This window comes from Solanum verrucosum, unplaced genomic scaffold (genome assembly GCF_900185275.1).
Source record: "Solanum verrucosum unplaced genomic scaffold, falcon-dt-bn FXZP01000252.1, whole genome shotgun sequence".
Classification (NCBI taxonomy): domain Eukaryota; kingdom Viridiplantae; phylum Streptophyta; class Magnoliopsida; order Solanales; family Solanaceae; genus Solanum; species Solanum verrucosum.
The window spans coordinates 1499697-1520046 of NW_026019988.1; the positions used below are offsets into that span (position 1 = coordinate 1499697).

The following is a 20350-nucleotide window of genomic DNA, read 5'->3' on the forward strand; positions in this document are numbered from 1 at the left end:
ATGGAACACTATAGTGAATGTAGCATGAACATATATTTTCGTCTTCCTTCTTCAATGGCTATGTATTGTTCCATATGTTTTTTCGTTTTTATATTTTTATTGAGTATGCAATTTTTTAAGTATGAATTTCCTGTTTGTGCTCATTTTAATTTTAGAAAATGTTATGTCACAAGATATACTCCTTGCTAGCTATATAAATATAGATAAGAAAATAGTGATTGGTCATAAAATATTCTTAAATCAAATAATGGATTCTATAAATAACACTTTAAATTTTATTCATCAATTAATTTTTATTATTGAAAAGGTAAATATTTTATATCACGATAAAACTTCTATAAGATACTAGATACTTTCATTAGACAACAACTATATGATATGTATGCGGCAGAAAAAATGAAAAGACTACAATTCGAGAAAGATAAGGTAGAAAGTTAATAAAATGAAATATTTTTCAACAAAGGTGATGTTCATATATTAAAATTAAATTATTCTACTAAATGTATATAAATAACAAAGTATTGGTCAAGCTAAATATTTGGCATACACTCAAACCTCTATTTAACCATCATTCGTTCTAACAACAAAGTACCCTTTTTTTAAAAGATTACCTCTCTATGATAGTCTTCCTCAAATATTAATTGAGTAATAATATTTTGTAAAAAATAGATTACGTATAAAGATAAAATATTGAAATATTTATGGTAATCCTTATTAGTGTCATGCACATACTAAATTTCAAGTGTGAATTTTTAAGAGAATAATTATACTTAAATGGTGTCCATCATTTAAGTTCATAACCTCAAAAAGAAAGGCTTTTGACATTTTTTTTAAAATAAATTTGTTGGTTAGATTTGTTTACAAAATTGAGTGAAGTAAAAATAGTACTACTAAAGAAATGTCACTTTCTCACCATATTGAAATTCTGAATGTATTTTGAAATGTTTAAATGATATCTGGTCAAAATGATCTCAAAATACAAGTAACTCTATGACAATATGTATTAATCATTTAAAAACATTGGTCCTATGTTCTTTCTGTTATAATTATTTACTAAAAATATTAATTTAGTAATATTAATTCTATTTTACAACACTGTATACTATATATGTGATACACATGTGCAACACAAGAGAATGGACCAAATCAATTGGACAAATTTCATGACTTTTATCAAGAGCATATCAATTTGCTCAGTCATCATTATATAACGCTGGCTTGAACCCAACGTCTTACCCATAAAAAGACATTTTAGGTCATTATTTGTTGGGAGCCAACCCAACATTTTATTATCATGGTGCACCAGGACTCTCACCCGATGTATTACCCTCTTGGTGCGATAGGACTTGAATCCTTCGTCTTACCCTCAATCAATGACATAATAAGCCAAATATAATAGGACTCACCGTTGATCCTTAAAAAATATTGTCACTTTGTGATTAACATGTACAAATAAATATAGAACAAAAGAAACACAATAAAAATATTCTCAACAAAGTATGTACTAGTATCTTAAACTTGTTAAGACAGAGAGTTACATACAACAATAGATTATATTATGTTTGGTGCACAATAATTAAACTAGTGAATTACTATTATAAATCAAAGAATCAATTGCACACTAAGAAAATAATAATTTCAATTACACTAAAATAAAACTGCTCACTATCACCATCTTTTTTTCAATTTTCATGTGAACCCAAAATATTTAACACAAAAAATAAAATAAAAATTAAAAGCTTATGTAATAACCAAAGCAGTGAGCATAATCATAAATAAAATATAAAATAAGTTTCACATACAAAAGAAATTATGTATAGTCATAGGTGAAAAAAAAATGCACAATGACAATAATATTAATCATTCAGCTTGTTCACAAGTAAAATTATCCTTCTATTTATAGTTTCTTAAGAAGTGTGCAAAGTCAATAGTAGACAACTATTATTGCACAGAAAAGATGTTAGTTGATTGTTTATTTTAAATTGAGGGCGAGAATTCAAGTATAAATTTTTATTCTATTTTTCTTCTTCACCTCCATTTTTTTTTTCAAAACAAGGGAAAGAAATGAGAAAATGGATAAAGTGATTATAAAATAATTAATCGAACCAATCAATTGAGTTATTAAAAATTATTCGATAAAAAATATTAGAAAATTAATAATAAAGGACAAACATAATATATACTAGTCTCGTTCATGTCAAACACTTTTTAAATTTCGACACAACGTATATAATATATATGTAGAAATCACTAAAATTATAAAAATAATTTATTTTACAATATATAAAACATAATAATAAGTTAACATAATTAATTTCTTGATTTTAAAATATCGCAATATATCTAAATTAAATTATATATATATATATATATATATATATATATATATATATATATATAGTAATTTTCATTTCCATCTTCTCTATAACAAACTTGTAGTACACAGTTATGGCGAAAGAGTAGAGAAGAGTGAAATTCCGTTGTTGAAACGCCATTAACACAATCTCAAAGCTTTTTTTTCTTCTATTCATACATAGGTTTTCAAAAATGGAAGCAGCAGCTGTTTCAGTTGTAGACAAGTTAAAATCCTTTGCAAAATCTACGCAGGATTTCGCTTCCGTCGTGTTCCGCAACCGCGAAGTTTCCAATCCGGTAAATTAACTGTGCATTTTCTTTTTCCGGTCATTCCATTTGCGGATAGATTGTTAGAAGTAAAATTTTGGCCTACAATGTGGCCTAATTGCCAATGAAGACTAGGTGATTTCTTGCTATTTGTCTTAGTCTTTAACTGGTGCTTGTTGCTTGTGTGAGTTGTTAGACAAGAACACTAGTGATTTCTTGCTATTTCTTTTAGTCTTGGTAGATAGAGTTACATGGTGTGTGTTGCTTGTGTGAGTTGTTAGACAAAGACACTAGTGATTTCTTGTTATCTGTTCTAGCTTTGATGGATAGAGTTAGCTGATGCTTGTTGCTTGTGTGAGTTGTTACAAAAACATTACTGATTTTTTGTTATCTGTTCTATCTTTGATGGACTAATTTACTTGATGCTTGTTGTTTGTGTGAGTTATTAGACAAAAACACTAGTGATTTGTTGTTGTTGTTTTCAAGTATTAGTTCGGATACATTTCATTTTTTCCCAATGCAAGCTGATTGCCAGTCATGATATAAAAACCTATTTGCTCTAGTATGCGTTGTTAAGTAGTAACATTGTGGTGTCTCATTAAGGTTATTTAAGTTTCATTGCGTTTGTTTTCAAGTAGTAGTTTGATAATTTTGATTTTTTTTTTCACCTGTTGAAGCCGATTGACATATAGAATATGAGTAAAGAAAGTAGAAAGAGACTTATGTTATGCTGGTTTTGTTCAGCGGAATGGATTACTTCTATGGGCTTTATCGGTTTTTTGGTATTTGGATATTATGAGGTTACATCTCTGTTGTGATGGACACTAGATGTTCTTTTTTTTTTTTTTCTTTTAACAATGGTATTTAGAGGTTCCTCGACTAACAATGGTATTGATAAGCTTTGTCCCCAAACATTTAGGTTGATGGAAAGAATTTACTTAGTTTTGCATATGTTATAATTAGGATTGGAACCTTGATTCCCTAGATTGTTAAAAAGAGGAAGGTTGAGGGACTTGTTCTTAGGTCACAGATTCGATCCCTGTGCCAAGTGAACTAACTACTAAGTCCTGTAATTAAGTTGAGAGGATTGAGACTAGAGGGGAAAATCCATCATCCCCGAGTTTTGAAGGCAATGGTGTTGGCCCAAAGGGCTGGCTCCTTGTGAAGTTCACAGTCATAAAAGAAAATTGTTAAAATGGCTCTTTGACTTCTAGGCCACCCTAATGGGACAGGTTTGATAGATGTTTTGGGAAAAAGAGAACACCATTGGATCACATATATATTATATTCAAATTCCGAATTTAGGATCCTAAAAGAATGTGTAGTAGAAGTTATACAGAGTGAGGAATCCAAGCAAGTATGAAATTGAACATTTCTTCAAGATAACAGCTACTCCTTCATGTGAATCTTATTTGAAGCAAATGAATATCTAAAGAGAGAACAGTAAAAGTTATGAAAATGTTATTTCTTGTGTGAGAATGGTAGTTTTGGCTCTTTCTAGAAGGTCAGGGGAAGGTGAGACTGTTCGCATCATAGTTCGGTTGGGATTTGTTACTCTCATTAGCCGTAGGATATCACTGTTTCCCAACTGCACTCCCCTCGGCAAGCTTTAATTTGACATATTTGCTAATTCTTATGTAGCAACAGCCTGTATGATGGTGCTTTACAACTTTTCCAATAATATCATTTACAGAATGAGAACTTGAAGAGATTGCAGCGAGAATCTTTTTCAGATATTATGAAGCTAAGAGACAGACAAGAGAAGTTGGAGCGAGTGCTTGCATTCTTTAAATCTTCTAAAGGAAGTCCAGTCCAAGAAACTAGCACTCACGTAAGAGGAGAATTTGATGCTGTGGGTGCACTGTTGATGATCGGTACCATTGATGTATCCAAGTGCAATGCAATTGAAAGAGCAATTAGGACTGGTATTGATTCTAGGCTGACTTTTGAAACAACTATCCGTGAAAAGGATACACTTGTAGCAGAGTTTGTTGGCAGCGAAAGAGGCCAAATGAATATCCTGGGTAGTCCACTTTCCTTAGCAAAAGTTCTTTATGCAGCAAATATCAGTGATTGGTGTTCTGCAGTTGCCATTCCAGTCGGTGGTCGATGCAGAGATGTTGCAGTACCTACAAGTTCACGTGAGGTAAATGCATCTGAATACTGAATGTGCTTTCTGATTTGTGATCATAGTTATCAATTCCATGTTCGATTCTTTTTGGTATTGTCAGTATCAGCAAGAAGTTGCAAAAGTAATAAGGTCAAAAGTTTTGTTACCAGCCTCCCATAAAATGGTTAGGTCAAAATTCCTGTAAAATGAAGTTGCAGATGTACTCACCAAAACCAAAAGAAAATATCGAGTTGCTGATCTGTGGTGCAAAAGTTCTCGCACTTATTAGGATTGAGTAATGACAAGAAATCAACAGGTTGACAAGGAAGATTCTGTGGGGGGAGGGAGGTCATTACATGGTTGTTGGCTTGTTGCATAGTGTATTTACTTGTTATATTACATCTTTCAGTTGTCTTTCTATGTAGCTTCATGTAAAAGCAAGGTAAGTAATCATACAAGGAAGATTTCATGGGGAGTCATTAGTTTGTTGTTGCAGATGTTGCATATTGTATCTACTTGTTATATTACATCATTTTTAGTTGCCTTAATGTGTAGCCTAGAATAACAATTTTTTTGGGGAATTTTTGCAGGAAAGGGGGCTGACTGACTATTCATCTTTTGGGCCGCCCCTGCTGAATCAACTAAATGGTAGTGGAATCTCTGTGATGGTTAAAAAATCAAATATTGTTGCCTGCTTGGCTCAGTTTGTCTCTGCATTGCCACACTCTGGTAGTCTTTTGTTTTGTTTGGGCACTTTTGGTCAAGTTGTTTGCCAACTTTCAAGCAATACAAAACTATCAATCTTGGGCATACACAAAATGGGCAATCTGTCAAGGCAACAGCCTAGACTCGCAGCTATGTCGTTGCCTTTTAGTTTTTTACAACGGTCAGGGCATCCTCACGCGTCCTTTGTGGAAAACAGCCTCTTAGATGGGTATCTTGCCATGACCCTAGAGTCAGAACTTTATGAAAGTACAAAAATTGGTGGCTGGGTAGAGATGAAAAGATCAAATCCCAAACATTTGCAGTGGGCAGTTACCATGTCTGATACCTCTGAGGATGATTTTGGATGGGGTTTGAGCCTTGGTGGTTTGGTACAAGGTCGAAGAAATTATGACCGTTTTCAAGTTGAATGCTTTCTCAATTTCAACGTAGGAAAGAAGTGCAAGTTGCAACCAGGTCTACTCTATGTGATCGATGGAGCCACTCAGTTTCCTGCATTGATCCTCCGCACTAGTTGGTCCTTGTGAAGTGTGCAAGCTAGCTCAGATACCATGGCTGGACATAAAAAAAACACTCCCGTGAACAATCTCACTCTCCCCTTATAATAGAAATACCCTTTAGCAACTCCCACACAAAATAGAAAGGAAGAGAAACATTTTGTATACTCCAACAGTATTCACTTTAGTAACAAATTTTAGTCCAAGCAGTTAATAGGACCTTATGATTTGTTCTCTCCTATATAAACTGCTTGGCCAAGCATTTAGAAAAATATTTTTGTGGTCAAAGTGAAGTTTCCGAAAAATGTATTTTGTGAGCATAGCAGGTTATGATTGGCTAAATGATTTGAGAAACACTATTGTTGATAAAGGTAAAAATAAGGTTTGTGTATATCAAATTCTCTTCGGACTCCATTTGTGAGAATATACTTAGATATGTTGTTATTGATTAGATAAATAGTTTATGACTTTAGTGTTTGGTCAAGTGTTTTGTAAGTGTTACATTACAGAGGGGCATAAAGAATCACTTTATGATTTGTGTTGGAGTAATAAATAATCTGAAACGTTTATCATGTGAGATTGTAGTTAACTTTTTAATATTTATTGTAAAGGAAGTGTTAGGGGGTTCACTATTTAAATTTTATTTAATAGAAGAATTGTTAAGGTGTAGAGAAATTGTTATTATTGATCCTCGATTCAAAAGTGATGTTATTGAAATAGGATGGTAAGGAAACTACAACAATCAAATAGTGAGGTACAAAGAAAATAAAACAAGCAGTGAGATGAGAAAAGGAGGGGGTGTCTCTAGGGATGACAATGGGGCAGGGTGGGGTGGGATGGGTTTAAGGCTATGTGGGGTGGGGCGTGTGGATACAGGGTGGGTTGAAGTGAGTTTTTTAAAACTAATGCGGGGAGGAGCGGGTTGTGAGTATATGTAATTTTATGTGGGTTCAAACTTAATTTTAACTTTTTGTAGGTTATAAGAGTGATAAAACGTTATTTCTTAAGATAATTTCTTTAAAACTACTAAAATATTCAACATAGTAAATGAAAATGGTTCAATAAAAAATAATACAATTTTTTACATGTTTTCCAATTGACCTCTAAAAATAAAATTTTAAGTCACTATCCTATTAAATTAATACAATTTAATGAAAATATGAATTTATTTTTATGAATTTTATTTTTTAATATCAAACTTAACTATAAAAAGAAAATATTAAAACAAATTATGCGGGGCGGGTCTATGGCGGGTGGGGTGGGGCGGATTAAAAATTTTGTTGGTTAAGCTCAACCCGCCTCGCCCCATTGTCATCCCTATCCCCATTCTCCCTAGTTGTTTTCGGTTACTACCTCTCAGCCATTGACAAGTTCTATCTAGTCCCTTCTCCCTTAGTTCTTTTTCAGTAATACCTCTGCCTCTCCTACCTTTTGTACAATTAACCTTTCACACCTCCTAACTAACGCATCATCGACTCCTAACACTTCATTTTCAAACGCTCAAAACTACACATCCTCCTTTCACTCATCTTATTTGCCACAAAGGTCACTCCCATCTTGCTCAGATAAATTTGTTCCTAATCATATCTCCTAGTTACACACGTATCCATCCAAACATCTTCGCCTTCTAAACATGGACATTCTTCATTGACTAACACTTTGCTCATCATAAAATGCTCTAGAAACGAGCCTCTATTTCATTTGCCTCAAGGCACCTTAATAAACTTAAATACATTGTTTTGTCCAATTAATAGATGTAGTAAAAAATAAAAAAATATTAGGAAAAAAATTTTAAAAATGAAAAAGAAAAAAGATTTGTTTTTATAAGAAGAAAAAAAAACTTTAAACCCTCTATGAGAGTATAAGGACTTTTCCAGAACCTTTGAGAAAGCCCTCACGCCGCTTGTTCATCTTCTCCAAATCTCTGCCTTCTCTTTCTGTACATACATTTTCAATGGCGGCGAGGATCGCATTGCTAAAGTACCTGAAAGTGGAAGTTCGCCCAGTGCAGCTTCGAAACCCTAGGCTCATCGGAGGTTCAGTCAGTCAGCTTTTCAAACGTCATTTCTCGGAGGAAGTAAGGGGATCGTTTCTCGACAAGGATGAAGTTAGGGATCGTGTTATCAACGTCGTCAAAAACTTTCAAAAAGTTGATCCTTGCAAGGTATATCTAACATATTGCGTTTTATGCATACGTTTTTTTCGATGTTAATTTCTTGTGAAAATGAAATTAGGGTTTTGTTCAGGTTCAGGCTAATTCGTTTTTAGAAATTGAAATTCGCTGTGTGTTTATTTACGTTTTTCATAGATTTAAAGGCTGTTGGGCCATACGTCTTCGCAATTTTTCCAGAGGATTGTTGGATTATATCTTTTAGCTAGAGAACATGCTGATAGAATTTGGTTTTAGAATTGAGAAGAATATTTTTGGTAGGAGCATTACTACATGTAATGGGACTCTGATAAAATCATCTGTTGACAGATGAAATTAGTGTTCTGTTCAAGTTCCGGCTAATCCGTTTTTAGGATTGGAATGTATTGTTTATCTTACAGATAAAATCATCTGTTGACTGATGAAATTATTTTATTTTTATTTGCCTTACACTTTTGTTGTGTGTGTTTTTATGTTATTCATGGATTTTAAGGCTGCTGGTCCTATAGATTTAAAGGCTAGATTGGGCTTGTCTCGGTTAATTCCACGGGCACCTGCTACCTCCCACTAAAACAGGTATCGGGTAGCTCTATCCATCCGAGGCTTGGACAAATGTGAAGAAATCACCATAGTTCTTTCTCTTTTTTTTGAGAAATCTAACATTAATTCTATATATCCACAGGTATACTACACCAAAAAGTGTAGTTCCCCTGCAAAAGTATTACAACTTACATCTTGTGGTTCAATTTGTCCTTACAAAAAGTCTAAAACATCAAAAATGTCTTCTGTTTGAGCTAGTAATTTTTTCTCATGCCAAAAGTAAAATAGGCCTAAGCAATTCGTCTTAAGATTCTGTAAGTTGCTTTGTACTCTTTCTTTTTCTTTTTTTTGAGAAAGTTAACATTAAGCTGCTTTGTACTCTTTCAAAACACCTCCTATTCCTCTTAGACCAAACTGACCACCAAATACAAGCCAGGACAATCTTCCATCTCTCCTCCGTGCTTACCATGCCATCCTTGTTCCCAGCATCTTAGCACCTGCTATGCTTCCAGGTTTCACCCATCTAGAGGCTAATCGATGACCCCTTTTATTTAGGTTTTCATGTGTCCAAACTGCCTCTTTAGCCAAAAGCCAGGTGAACAGTTAACTAACTTTGTAAGGGATCTTTGGCTTCCATATCATCTTCCAAGGCCAATCTTTTCCCTTCACCACTGCTGAATTCAGCTCCTTGTAAGCTGAGTTGATAGAGAACTTTCCATTCCTGTCTTTGTTCCATTCCAGTCTGTCTTCTCCTCCATTGAGGTTATTAAAATCTGCTACTGAATTGTAAAATTCTGCAATTCTTTTCATCTCCCAGTCATTCAAATGTCTCCTTAGGAATAAATTCCACCCTTGACCAGTCCACATCATGGCAACTGTGGCATGTTGCTGTTGACTTAATGCGAAGAGTTCTGGATGTTGTTGTTTCATAGTTCCTTGCCCTGTCCATTTGTCATGCCAAAAGGATGTTTGCTGTCCATTCCCAATCTTCACCTTTGCTCTGATCTGCATCAATGGCCATAGGTTCCTGATAGGTCTCCAGACTGAGTTCGTTCATTTGGAATTGAACATGAGACCTTATGGTACTCTACAACCCACTTCATTGACCACTTGGCCATCCCTTGGGTGCTTATACAATGTGCCATTTTTCTAGAGGATTGTTGGATTATTTCTTTTTGCTAAAGAACATGGTGATAGCTAAAGGTATCAGTTCCCAAAAAAAAAAAAAACATGGTGATAGAATTTGATTTTAGAATTGAGAAGATCTTTTTTGGGTAGGAGATGTACTACATGTAATGGGACTTTGATAAAATCATCTGTTCCCTGGTAAAATTCTTGTAGTTAACGGATGCTTAAAAGGATGCTTATGTCCATATTTTAATCAGCTTTAAGATTGATTCGGCTTGAGGGAATTGGTAACTGATAGCTCACTAGGAGTAAATTTAGAAATTCCATAGTATATATCTTGATAGGAAAATCCAACAGACTATATTTTGCAAAAAAAAGTGAATATTTCCTTGTAGTGGTTTTCGCAACTTGTGGCCCATCTATGGTTGAAGAAATTGGTTCATTTCCCCGTTGTGGTCTAAAAATTAGTGCACTACCCATTGCGTTAACTCATGCTTACAATGTTTGGTGGTCCTTCTGAATAATGGTTAAAAATGCAGATTGCCCCTTGTAATTTATATGCACTAGTGTTATTAAGAACTATCACTCTGCTGTTTAGTGAGAATGAGTGGTGGTGCTATATGAAGAGGGGATCATCTGAGCTGTGAGGTACAAAGTTCCTAACTATAGGGAGCTAATCTGCTAGTTGCTAAATCGTACTGGGAGGTTACTTGCAATCCTTATGTCTATCACGAAAACTTATATTTGTAGGTTGACAATATGAGAATATAAGTTTAGTGTCCAATAATGTGAACTGTTATCAATCCTAAACTCTAGCCGGCTAGCAGAGGAATAGAGCTAATAGATGGGAAAACTTTTTCTGTTTCAGTAAGTTAATCGAGGTTATTGACAAGAGGATTCTTGTATGAGTTCATTTTGGAGGGAATGCGTAGAATAAATAGAACCTCTGTCAATTTCCAAAATTTTAAGTGGTTTTGCAAGTTTATGAAAGGGTATTTGAGAATAAACCACCTCAGTACGAGGAAGGCGCGGAACAAATGTTGCTTGGAATCTCCAAAAATGATGCCGTACCCACGTTGAATTCTTCAAAAATGAACTACTTTTGAATGATTGGACACAAACTTGCCGACATTTTTGAAGACTCTGAGCAGCATAGGAAAAAATCAAGGAAGGAGTTGTTATGCTGTATTCATGTCAGATACTAGCTACATGCATTTGGAAAATTCATTGGAAAAGCTTTTCAAGAAACTAGTTAAAAAGTCATAAACTGATGCAGGAGCAGCAAGTTGGCAGCAATGGAGGTTCGGACCGAGGATAATTTGGAAGTCAAAAGGGAATGCAGGGACTAAAATTTTCATTATTGTCAAAGAGGGATCATATGAAATCAGAATAAAGTTCCATGAATTAATTTGTCACTAGGAAGACTTGGAACCTTGGGCCATACAGAAACAACTCTGGTTATATGTGGATGTGTATGTTTGTTCAAACATGAGAACTAAGGAATGGTGGAGTTGTCAGTTTGATTGCTAATTAGATCCCTTTGGGAATAATCTTGACAAGCATCCAGTTACATTAGGTAGGGTGGTATAAAAAATGATACTTATATGTGCTGAGACAGCATGTGTAATGGCTAGAAAAATATGGAGTATGAGAAAATTGACTATCGGCTGTTAAAAAAGTAGGAAGGAAAGAACAAAGAACATGAGGAACTTTCATGAAGCGGAGGTTGTAAAGTGAGCATTGTCGATCAGGTAAATCGATTAGTTAGTGGACACAATAACGCAATGGGGCTAATTTGTTTTGACTTTTAATTTGTTGAATAAAATCAGAAGATGGAAGGAATGAGTCGAAAGCTGTACATGCTCCTATTGATCGGATGGGCCAAGCCCATGGTAACAACAAAAAAGGTGAAATACAATAATTGCCTCTTTGCTTGTTGTTTTTGGGTAGAGATGAAAACACATGTTATGGTAAAAAATAATGAAATATAGGAAGACCTACTGTACGTTGGTCACACGGTTTAAAGGAATTGAAGAAGATAAGAACCTTATTGTACAAAGACGTGTAAAGCAAACAGTTTCCCATTTGTATCATTTGGCATACAGGGTTGTGAAGCAATTCCACCAAGCTTGCTTTTGAAACTTGCTCATCTTCCAATTCAGAATATTTCTTCTAAACCTCAATTTCCAATGCACATCTCTTTATGTAACAGTCTACGGATGTTTGTACTGTCATCTCTATCTGGCATGACACTTATTGTGGAAGGAAATCCTCAACGCACCAACTGCATGCCAACAATTTTCCCTTGCATTTTCCTTCCTAACTCCATCTCTCAAAATCCTCATTTAGTTCTATTTCATGTCAGCATATTCTTGCGGTGTGCATGTTCTTGTTATTTTTTGTTGCCAGCAATGCTACCAATGTGTTGTTTTCATGAGTCTCTATTACCAGCTTATTGTCCTGATGTTTTACTTGGAATCTTTCGAGTTTTATCTAACATTTTTTTCCTTTATTAGCTTCAGGGAGTAGTATTATATTTACAAATGCCATATCTTGCAGGTTGTCCCAGATGCTCACTTCCAAAATGATCTCGGCTTAGATAGTTTAGACACCGTGGAAGTTGTGATGGCCCTTGAAGAAGAATTTAGGTTTGAGATTCCAGACAATGAAGCCGACAAGATCAACTCAATAAATTTAGCAGTTGATTTCATTGCATCTCACCCTCAAGCAAAATAAGCGAACAAAAAGTAACTCATTTCCTTCTTTTTTCCAATTCAAGTACTTCATTTACTCACTTTTGGCGTGAGGTTTATCATACGTATGCTTTCTGCCCAGCGCTCTTGTAAGGATTTTGGTCCGTCCTCTGGACGAGAACAACCATTATCAGCTAGACAAAAGTTCATTCTCTATTAGATTTGAGATATATGTTGTTAGAATGTTTAGTGCTTATGAAAATAAATCTAGCTTTATGGGACCATGGGTCAAGATGAAATTTTAATGGTTTTTAATCCTAATTGTTGGCCAAAAGCCAAAAGTTTTAATGGTTTATAATTCTCATTGTTGATCAATTGGTTGTGTTCTTTTTGTTTTCTCATTCAATGTTCAATAACACTTATTAGGGGTCGTTTGGTGGAGTGTATTAGCAAAAATAATGCATGCATTAACTTTGTGTATTAGTTATACCTTGTTTGGTACATTTTTTTATGCTATGTATAACTAAAGCACTCTATTGTCTATTATGGAGTGTATTACTAATATCATGGATCTTTAGGTATTAGTAATACAAAGGATTTTAACACTTGCATTAGATTAACTAATGACAAAACTACCCTCTAAGCCTTTATTAATACATTTTTCACTACTTTTCCACGGTAAAATAATGCTATTCTCAAAACGTAAGATTTGCAAATTGCAGTAAAAAGCATATAGATTATTGCATTACAGAGAACTTTTTTTTTAATAAAATATTTTTGAAAAATTTAAAAGTCTTGCTGCTCCCTGTGTATTTCAAAGTCAAAACACAATTGACATAAGGGGGTTATAAAGGGGCACGAAATAGAGCAACTGCTTCTAGAAATAATAATAATAAATATTATTGCTTCTAGGGAACGAGTAGATCAAAAATGAATATTGAGAACTTGAAATGACTAGTTTGCTGGTGGTAGACTTTGAGGCAAGGTGAGGGTTAAACGATGAGGTACTCAGATGACTTTGTTAAATGATTATCTTGGAGTGTAATTATGAGTTTCAATTTATTTTTATTACACTTTTGACATACTTCCAATCTTAGAGTGTGATGAGTAAAATTATTACAATAAGTTATTGATTTTGTGACTCGAATCCATAATTTATAGATATAATGGAGAACTTTATCATTACTTAAGTGCTTTTCTGGATCCTTTCAATGTCAATATGTGGTGTACACATAAAAATAACAATATAAGTTTGAGTTTTAAATAAACCTCTTTGCCAACTTTTCTCAAAAACATTTTAAAGTAGTACTAAAAACCATTTATTTTATTTTTGGGGGGAAAGGAAGAGCTAATGACGTTTAGCAAAGAATTTTATTGTGATTGTTTTATTAGAGAACCATGTTGCAAAAGAAAGTGCACAGAATAAAAGAATATGGGGGTATTTTTATAAATAAATATTTTTTTAATAGACTTTATACACTCTACCAAATGACCCCTAGAGTTTTGGTTAAGTTGGATTTGTGTCGTGTAATGTTCACGACTTGCCTATCATTTTTCTTTGTGGATCAACATCAGCAATGTAATTCATCCAACAATAAATTTAATCTGACTTATATTCCCTATTTTTCACTTGACTCATTTATTAAGAAAATAATAATCGACATAGTAAGTTTACCATTTTACCTTTTATTGATTGATAGAATTTAAAATCAATTTAATTATTATAGGTTTTATTTTTTCAAAAAAAAAATAATAATAACTTTCTAAATAAATTAAGGGTATAATAGGTAAAAAATATTTTTTTTCTTGATTTATCAAAAATAAAAAGTAAAAAGGGACAAATAAAAAGAGAAGAAGAAAATAATAAAAAAAAATTACGAAATTTATGATTTCGTTATTAATATTATTTTGGGTCCCCAGACAGAGATGTGTACGGCAACAAGTAATTGACCCTACACCTTGATTGACAACTGCATGTGCTTATTATTCATTTCCATTTCTTAAATCATTGTTAAAATAATTATGTCTCTAGATAAGTTTCGATTATTACATTATTTTATTATTATTATTATTTATTTATTTATTTAACTTGTTTGAAATGTTTTATTTGATTCGCGCAAATTCAAATTTAATCGGACTTCAATATGAATATCAGACATCGAGTGAAAAATCAAAAAAGAAATGTTTTACTTGAGATGGGTTCTTATTTCTACATGGTAAAGGTAAAATGTATATGCACTCTACCCCATGGGCAGAGAGAGTCAGGTGAATCCGCTCGATTTAAAAATTACAATTACTTATATATGGATCAAATTTTTTATTTTTTATTTGGTGTCTGGAGCCTACATTAGAACTCGACTAAATTTGTTTGGCACATTGCACGCATCATTTGGGGATGACGCTTTCAACATGATTTTCTCCATACTTGCTACCTCAATTGAATCAATCGTTTTGTCCTGATTTATTGAAGAGGTGCCCTGTGGAACATGTTTTATAGAATTGAACTTTTTATTCCATATTTCTTTACGATTGAATGAAACTTATGTAGTCAATCATGATGGGAAGATCCCGCTAGGATCTCGCCACCTCTCCTTTGCACTTATTCCATCTATTTAGTCAATGACTCAACTTTTAGTCTGCTTTGAAACATTTGGTCAAGGTAGAGCATTTCCACTACTACACCACAACTTATGTGTTAGGGTTTTTCCCTGATTTTCTTACCTTATTTTAAGTTTACTTTTTTTCTAAAAGAAAAAACGAAACATTACCATAAATATTTTTACTTTTCTTGAAAGGAAAATATAATATTTCTTTCATATTTGGTTTATTCTTACATTTAGGAAAATGTTTTGGAGTAAGCTAGTTCTTTTCTAGTAGGAAAGGTTGTAGGACTCTATAAATATAGGTTTGTTCCTTCTAACACAATAACATCAACAATGTAGTCGTTTAGAGAGTTTTGTTTATGGGGAGATTTTCTCTCTATAATTTTTATGTTTTTATTAGTTTTTAATAATGTAGGTCAATTGGTCCTATCATATAATAATATTATGTCTTTTAGTATAGTTTTATGTGTCGTCTAATTTATCAATCATATTATTTGCAATTGTAAACTTTCGCATGACGCCCTAATCACCCTTCATAACCCAACAAGTGGTATCAGAGCACATGGTTCAATAATCCAATGGTTCAACAAGATTGAAGAAAGGTTCAAGTGATTTCAAATCAATTTGCAACAACTTTGATGATAATGAAGATTTTTGTTAAGCTACATGTGGAGAAAAAAATTTCAAATAGATTTTCAACAATATCCTATTGCTTCATCATTAAAAACAAAATCAATTTTCAACCCATCGTTGCTTTAATACATGGGCTCCAACTTTCAACCCCTACAATTTTTTATGTTAGGGCTCCACTTTTAATTCATGCATCTCACTTTTTAACGCGTGAGCTCCACTTTTAACTCATGCATCTTACTTTTAACGCATGAGCTCCACTTTTAACTCATGCATCTTACTTTTAACGCATGAACTCCACTTTCAACCTTGCTTATAACTTTTAACACAAGGCTCCAATTTTTTAAGTCATATCAATTTTTAAATTATGGTAAGCAGCAGTGATACATGAAGATTTTGTGAATAACAAGATTATCAAGCATATAAAGAAGGCGGATCAAGTTTTGTCAAGAAAATTCAGCCAAAAAGGGATATTTGTTAGGATTTTGCCCTGATTTTCTTACCTTATTTTAAGTTTATTTTTTTCCTAAAAGAAAAGACAAAATATTACCATAAAATGTTTTTACTTTTCTTGAAAGGAAAATATAATATTTCTTTCATATTTGGTTTATTCTTTTCTTTTAGAAAAATGTTTTGGAGTAGCTAGTTATTTTCTAGTAGAAAAAGTTTTAGGACTCTATAAATATAGGTTTGTTCCTTCTAACATAATAACATCAACAATGTAGTCGTTTAGAGAGTTTTGTTTATGGAGATATTTTATCTCTATATGGAGATATTTTATTTTTTCTTGAAAGGAAAATATAATAATTCTTTCATATTTGGTTTATTCTTTTCTTTTAGAAAAATGTTTTGGAGTAGCTAGTTATTTTCTAGTAGAAACGGTTTTAGGACTCTATAAATATAGGTTTGCTCCTTCTAACATAATAACATCAACAATGTAGTCGTTTAGAGAGTTTTGTTTATGGAGATATTTTATCTCTACAGTTTTTATTAGTTTTTAATTATGTAGGTCAATTGGTCCTATCATATAATAATATTATGTCTTTTAGTATAGTTTTATGTGTCGTCTAATTTATCAATTATATTATTTGCAATTGTAAGCTTCCGCATGACGCCCTAATCACCCTTCATAACTCAACACCAGGGGCGGCTCAACGTTATCGGAGGCCTAAAGCGAAATCTTAATTAGAGGCCTAAAATCTAAATAAACTTCACACGCATTTATTTAAAATTTATTTTTCTTACATTTTTAAATACAAAGTATTACTTAATATTTTTTTATATATAAATGATTTATTCAATTTCTTTTTCAATTATTAGTTTTAAATAAGAATTTATCAATTCAACGTTGAAAAATATTATTTTACTCGGACAATCATTATATGAATTGTTAACATAGTTCTACAAGTAATAAGTTGACAAATTTCAAATAAATATAAGAGTTAGAACCATAGCTTTGATGAAGTTGATAATTTGGTTACCCCACATTTTACAATGGTTGTTGTAATGCTTGAAAATCTAAGAAGAAATGGAAAAATAATTTACAATTCACTTTGTTCAACACTTTTCAACTATTAATTGATATTTTTGATAGAATATTACTCTAACTTATCAACAATTTAAAGAAGAGAGTGTAAAAGGAGTTAAAAAGAATAAAATAATGTGAGTATTAGTGAAGAGAGTGTAAGAAAAAAAAACAATATTTTCTTGATTTCTTCTATTTGAATGGGATTGAAGAGAATAATTTAAATATATACTTTTTATCATAAATAATTAATGTTTTTTCTATACAAAATTAACACATAATTTATTTTTGGTAAAATATTGAGGCCCCCTAAAATTGGGGGCCTAAGGCCAATGCCTTATTTAAGTATGCATAGAGCCGGCCCTGCTCAACACTATGTTTGTATGGTTCAAATTATTTTATGTATATATATATATATATATAATAATCAATGTTGAACATTATCTGCAACTTCGAATATTTTAAGCACCAATTCCTAGTAAAAAAAAATTATGATTCCGTCACTGCTTTATCGCATATCCCATTATCTCTCACAAAATCTAACAACTAAAAAAATATTTTAATTGAAAAAAAAAAAAACTTTTGTCTGAATCAAGCTACGTACTGTTTTTTTTTTTTTAACTATATAATAAAATATATCGAGGCTCAAATCCCGAGACAAAGGCATGTGAGTTATGATCCTGTGGCAACTGCCAAGCTGGAATACCACGTGGATTCTTCCATATTGTGGGGTCTACTTTTCTGTTGCCACGTGGCTAACGTGTTTTGCGGGCCCATATGTTAAAAAAAGAACATGGGTTCATACTTGCTCGCACGCTCTCTGCACGTGACCTCCATTAGTAATTGATTTAGTCCACAATTTATCTTTGAAATTTTGTTTAATAATAAAAATAATAATAATTTATTTTGTTGAGGTCAAAATAGTAAAGAAAGTTAACATGTCTTTTCTACTAACAACTTCATAGTTACGTGACAACCACACATACATAATGACAAAATAGAACGGTTCGTATACGAAGTATTTTACGTTTACGTTGGATTCAATAAATGGTATTTACCGACACTTTAAAAGAAATTGAGATAAATGATTTGTTGTTGAAAATAAAATTGTTTGATTCCACGGCATGAATTTGTGATCAATAGGTCTGTCTATTCATATTTTTTTGTGGAGCACATCGTTAAGAATTTATCGTTATTACCAACAAATTTTCAGTGTGAAATAAAAAACTTCACGTGTTCAAATTTACTCCTCAAGTTTTAATTATAATTTAAAATTACTCTTATACTGAAGTTATGTTAAATGTAACGAAATCAAATTTACATAAAAACTTGCATTATTACATGTGAAGGGAAGCTTTCAAACAATGAATTTGGACCTTTTCGATATACATGTGCAAATTTGGACCTTTTCCATATTATAAGCTAGAAGAATTTCACCTAATTAAAAGCCTATATGGTTTAGGCAAAATATGCTAATTATATTCTAGGTGCAACTTCAAGGAAGTTAGGAGATAGTGAGGGGACAACAACAACATGCAAATTTATAAAACAACTACTAATTAACAAACTTAGATCTAGTAGTGCTAATATCATGACAAGAATTTATTAAAAAAAATATTTAATAAAAAATGATATTTTTCAAAGAGGAGAAAAAGGGTCATTTTCTTTATTTGGGGGGTGGGGGTGGGGGTGGGGGGGGGGGGAGATAGTGGAGCATTGATATGATGTTAGGCAAAGAAACATATTTCTAAAAAGTCGAGGGTATGTCAGAAACAACTCTTAATTTCATAAGAATATAGAGATAAAAGATAGGAGATTTTCACAAATTGTATAGTGTTACGAGTTAATTACATTTTATCTTTACTCTTTTTCAAATTACAAAAAATCTCTTAATTTTGGTGGAATTCGGATACATCCCAAAACGTCCTAATACATCGCGTTCCGATTTGGAATACATCGCTCAATGTCCCAATACATTGCATCTCAGTTTCGGATACATTACTCAACGTCCTAATAAATTGCGTAAGTAATATATCCGACCGATACATCACGTAAAGTGATGTATCCGACTGATATATCGTGTAAAAGTGATGTATCCGAGAATAGGATATAGTAGGGACTTTTGTAATTTTTTTCAAATGGTAGGAAATTTTCGAGAATATGATAAAAGAAGTTGTGTATTTGCTAATTTTCCCTAAAAGATATGCATTATATATTGCTCTTATTTTGTTTTCTTTTAAAACTTTACTTATGAGATTATACTGAATATATTACTATTGTCGTTGTTATTATGTAATATATTTATAAGGAAAATATTTGATTGGATGCATCATATATAGTATATGAAGTCAAGTGATCTACTATCTTTGATTTAGTGCATGTATTTCCATGTGCTTCAACCCTAATTTTCTTATAACATGACCTCACATACTATTGTTTTTCTATATCTATTTGTTTTCATACTGTGTGGACTATATATATATATAGAGCGCGCGCTTGTTGACATATTTTAATGACTAATTAGGCTAAAATAAAAATAATAATAATTACGTCTTAATTTTAAATTCATTGAACCGACCAAATGAATTCTCAATTTCATATATAGAAGATCTTCAATAATTCATTGTGCGTTTAGTACATTCAAATTTAGTATTTATTTGGATTCTCACATGAAAAACCAATATTTTGTATTAAAAATACTAGGAACTGGCTACTGTAACTGGTTAAATTGAAATACTGAATCGTCTCGAATAATATACTCTAAGCTTTCTAATTGGTATCACCTCTTTCAACTTACATTATTCTTTTATTGTTTACTAGATATGTTTAGATCGAGAAAAACTTATTATTATTATTATTATTATAAATAAATAACATGTCATGTGCATTTACCTATAGTGCATACTAGTGTAGACCGGCTAAGTTTAGGTTCTTAATTAAATTTATAAAATTGTCACAACTATTTAATTACTTATCTTAGAAGTGAAGCAAGTGACAATCATTTAATTTACCTTACTGAAAAAGATATTGTTTTAACTAATTAATATGAAAAGTTATATTTGCTTAAACAATTTCTTGTTAAAAGATTTTTTCCTCACTTTCATTGAATATGAGGTCTTTTTCTAAAAGT

The 20350-nt window shown here is 32.3% G+C and overlaps 3 protein-coding genes across 3 annotated transcripts in view; all 3 read left to right on the top strand.

The window, feature by feature from the left end:
• Nucleotides 1-6361, top strand: part of LOC125818779 (uncharacterized) — a 29578-nt gene extending 23217 nt beyond the window's left edge. Inside the window, exon 4 of the mRNA XM_049498293.1 lies at nt 6335-6361. The gene's annotated coding sequence lies outside the window, so the exon portion shown is untranslated. The remainder of the gene's footprint in view (nt 1-6334) is intronic.
• On the top strand, nt 2541-6181 carry LOC125818780 (uncharacterized). Its single transcript, XM_049498294.1, has 3 exons — nt 2541-2652; nt 4316-4768; nt 5323-6181. The coding sequence occupies exons 1-3, from the start codon at nt 2548-2550 to the stop codon at nt 5980-5982; spliced, it is 1218 nt and encodes a 405-aa protein (XP_049354251.1). The 5' UTR covers nt 2541-2547; the 3' UTR covers nt 5983-6181.
• Nucleotides 6362-7810: 1449 nt separating the features above from the next.
• On the top strand, nt 7811-12817 carry LOC125818781 (acyl carrier protein 2, mitochondrial-like). The gene is made up of 2 exons (XM_049498295.1): nt 7811-8116; nt 12329-12817. Exons 1-2 carry the CDS (start codon nt 7907-7909, stop codon nt 12503-12505), a joined length of 387 nt encoding a protein of 128 aa, XP_049354252.1. The 5' UTR covers nt 7811-7906; the 3' UTR covers nt 12506-12817.
• Nucleotides 12818-20350: the final 7533 nt, after the last annotated feature.

Bases quoted from the DNA above. Each gene is read 5' to 3' on its own strand.
- LOC125818780 (XM_049498294.1), top strand. From the start codon at position 2,548: ATGGAAGCAGCAGCTGTTTCAGTTGTAGACAAGTTAAAATCCTTTGCA. The intron at 2,653-4,315 runs GTAAATTAACTG...TATCATTTACAG, and splicing joins ACCGCGAAGTTTCCAATCCG to AATGAGAACTTGAAGAGATT. The intron at 4,769-5,322 runs GTAAATGCATCT...GAATTTTTGCAG, and splicing joins TACCTACAAGTTCACGTGAG to GAAAGGGGGCTGACTGACTA.
- LOC125818781 (XM_049498295.1), top strand. From the start codon at position 7,907: ATGGCGGCGAGGATCGCATTGCTAAAGTACCTGAAAGTGGAAGTTCGC. The intron at 8,117-12,328 runs GTATATCTAACA...CATATCTTGCAG, and splicing joins AAAAAGTTGATCCTTGCAAG to GTTGTCCCAGATGCTCACTT.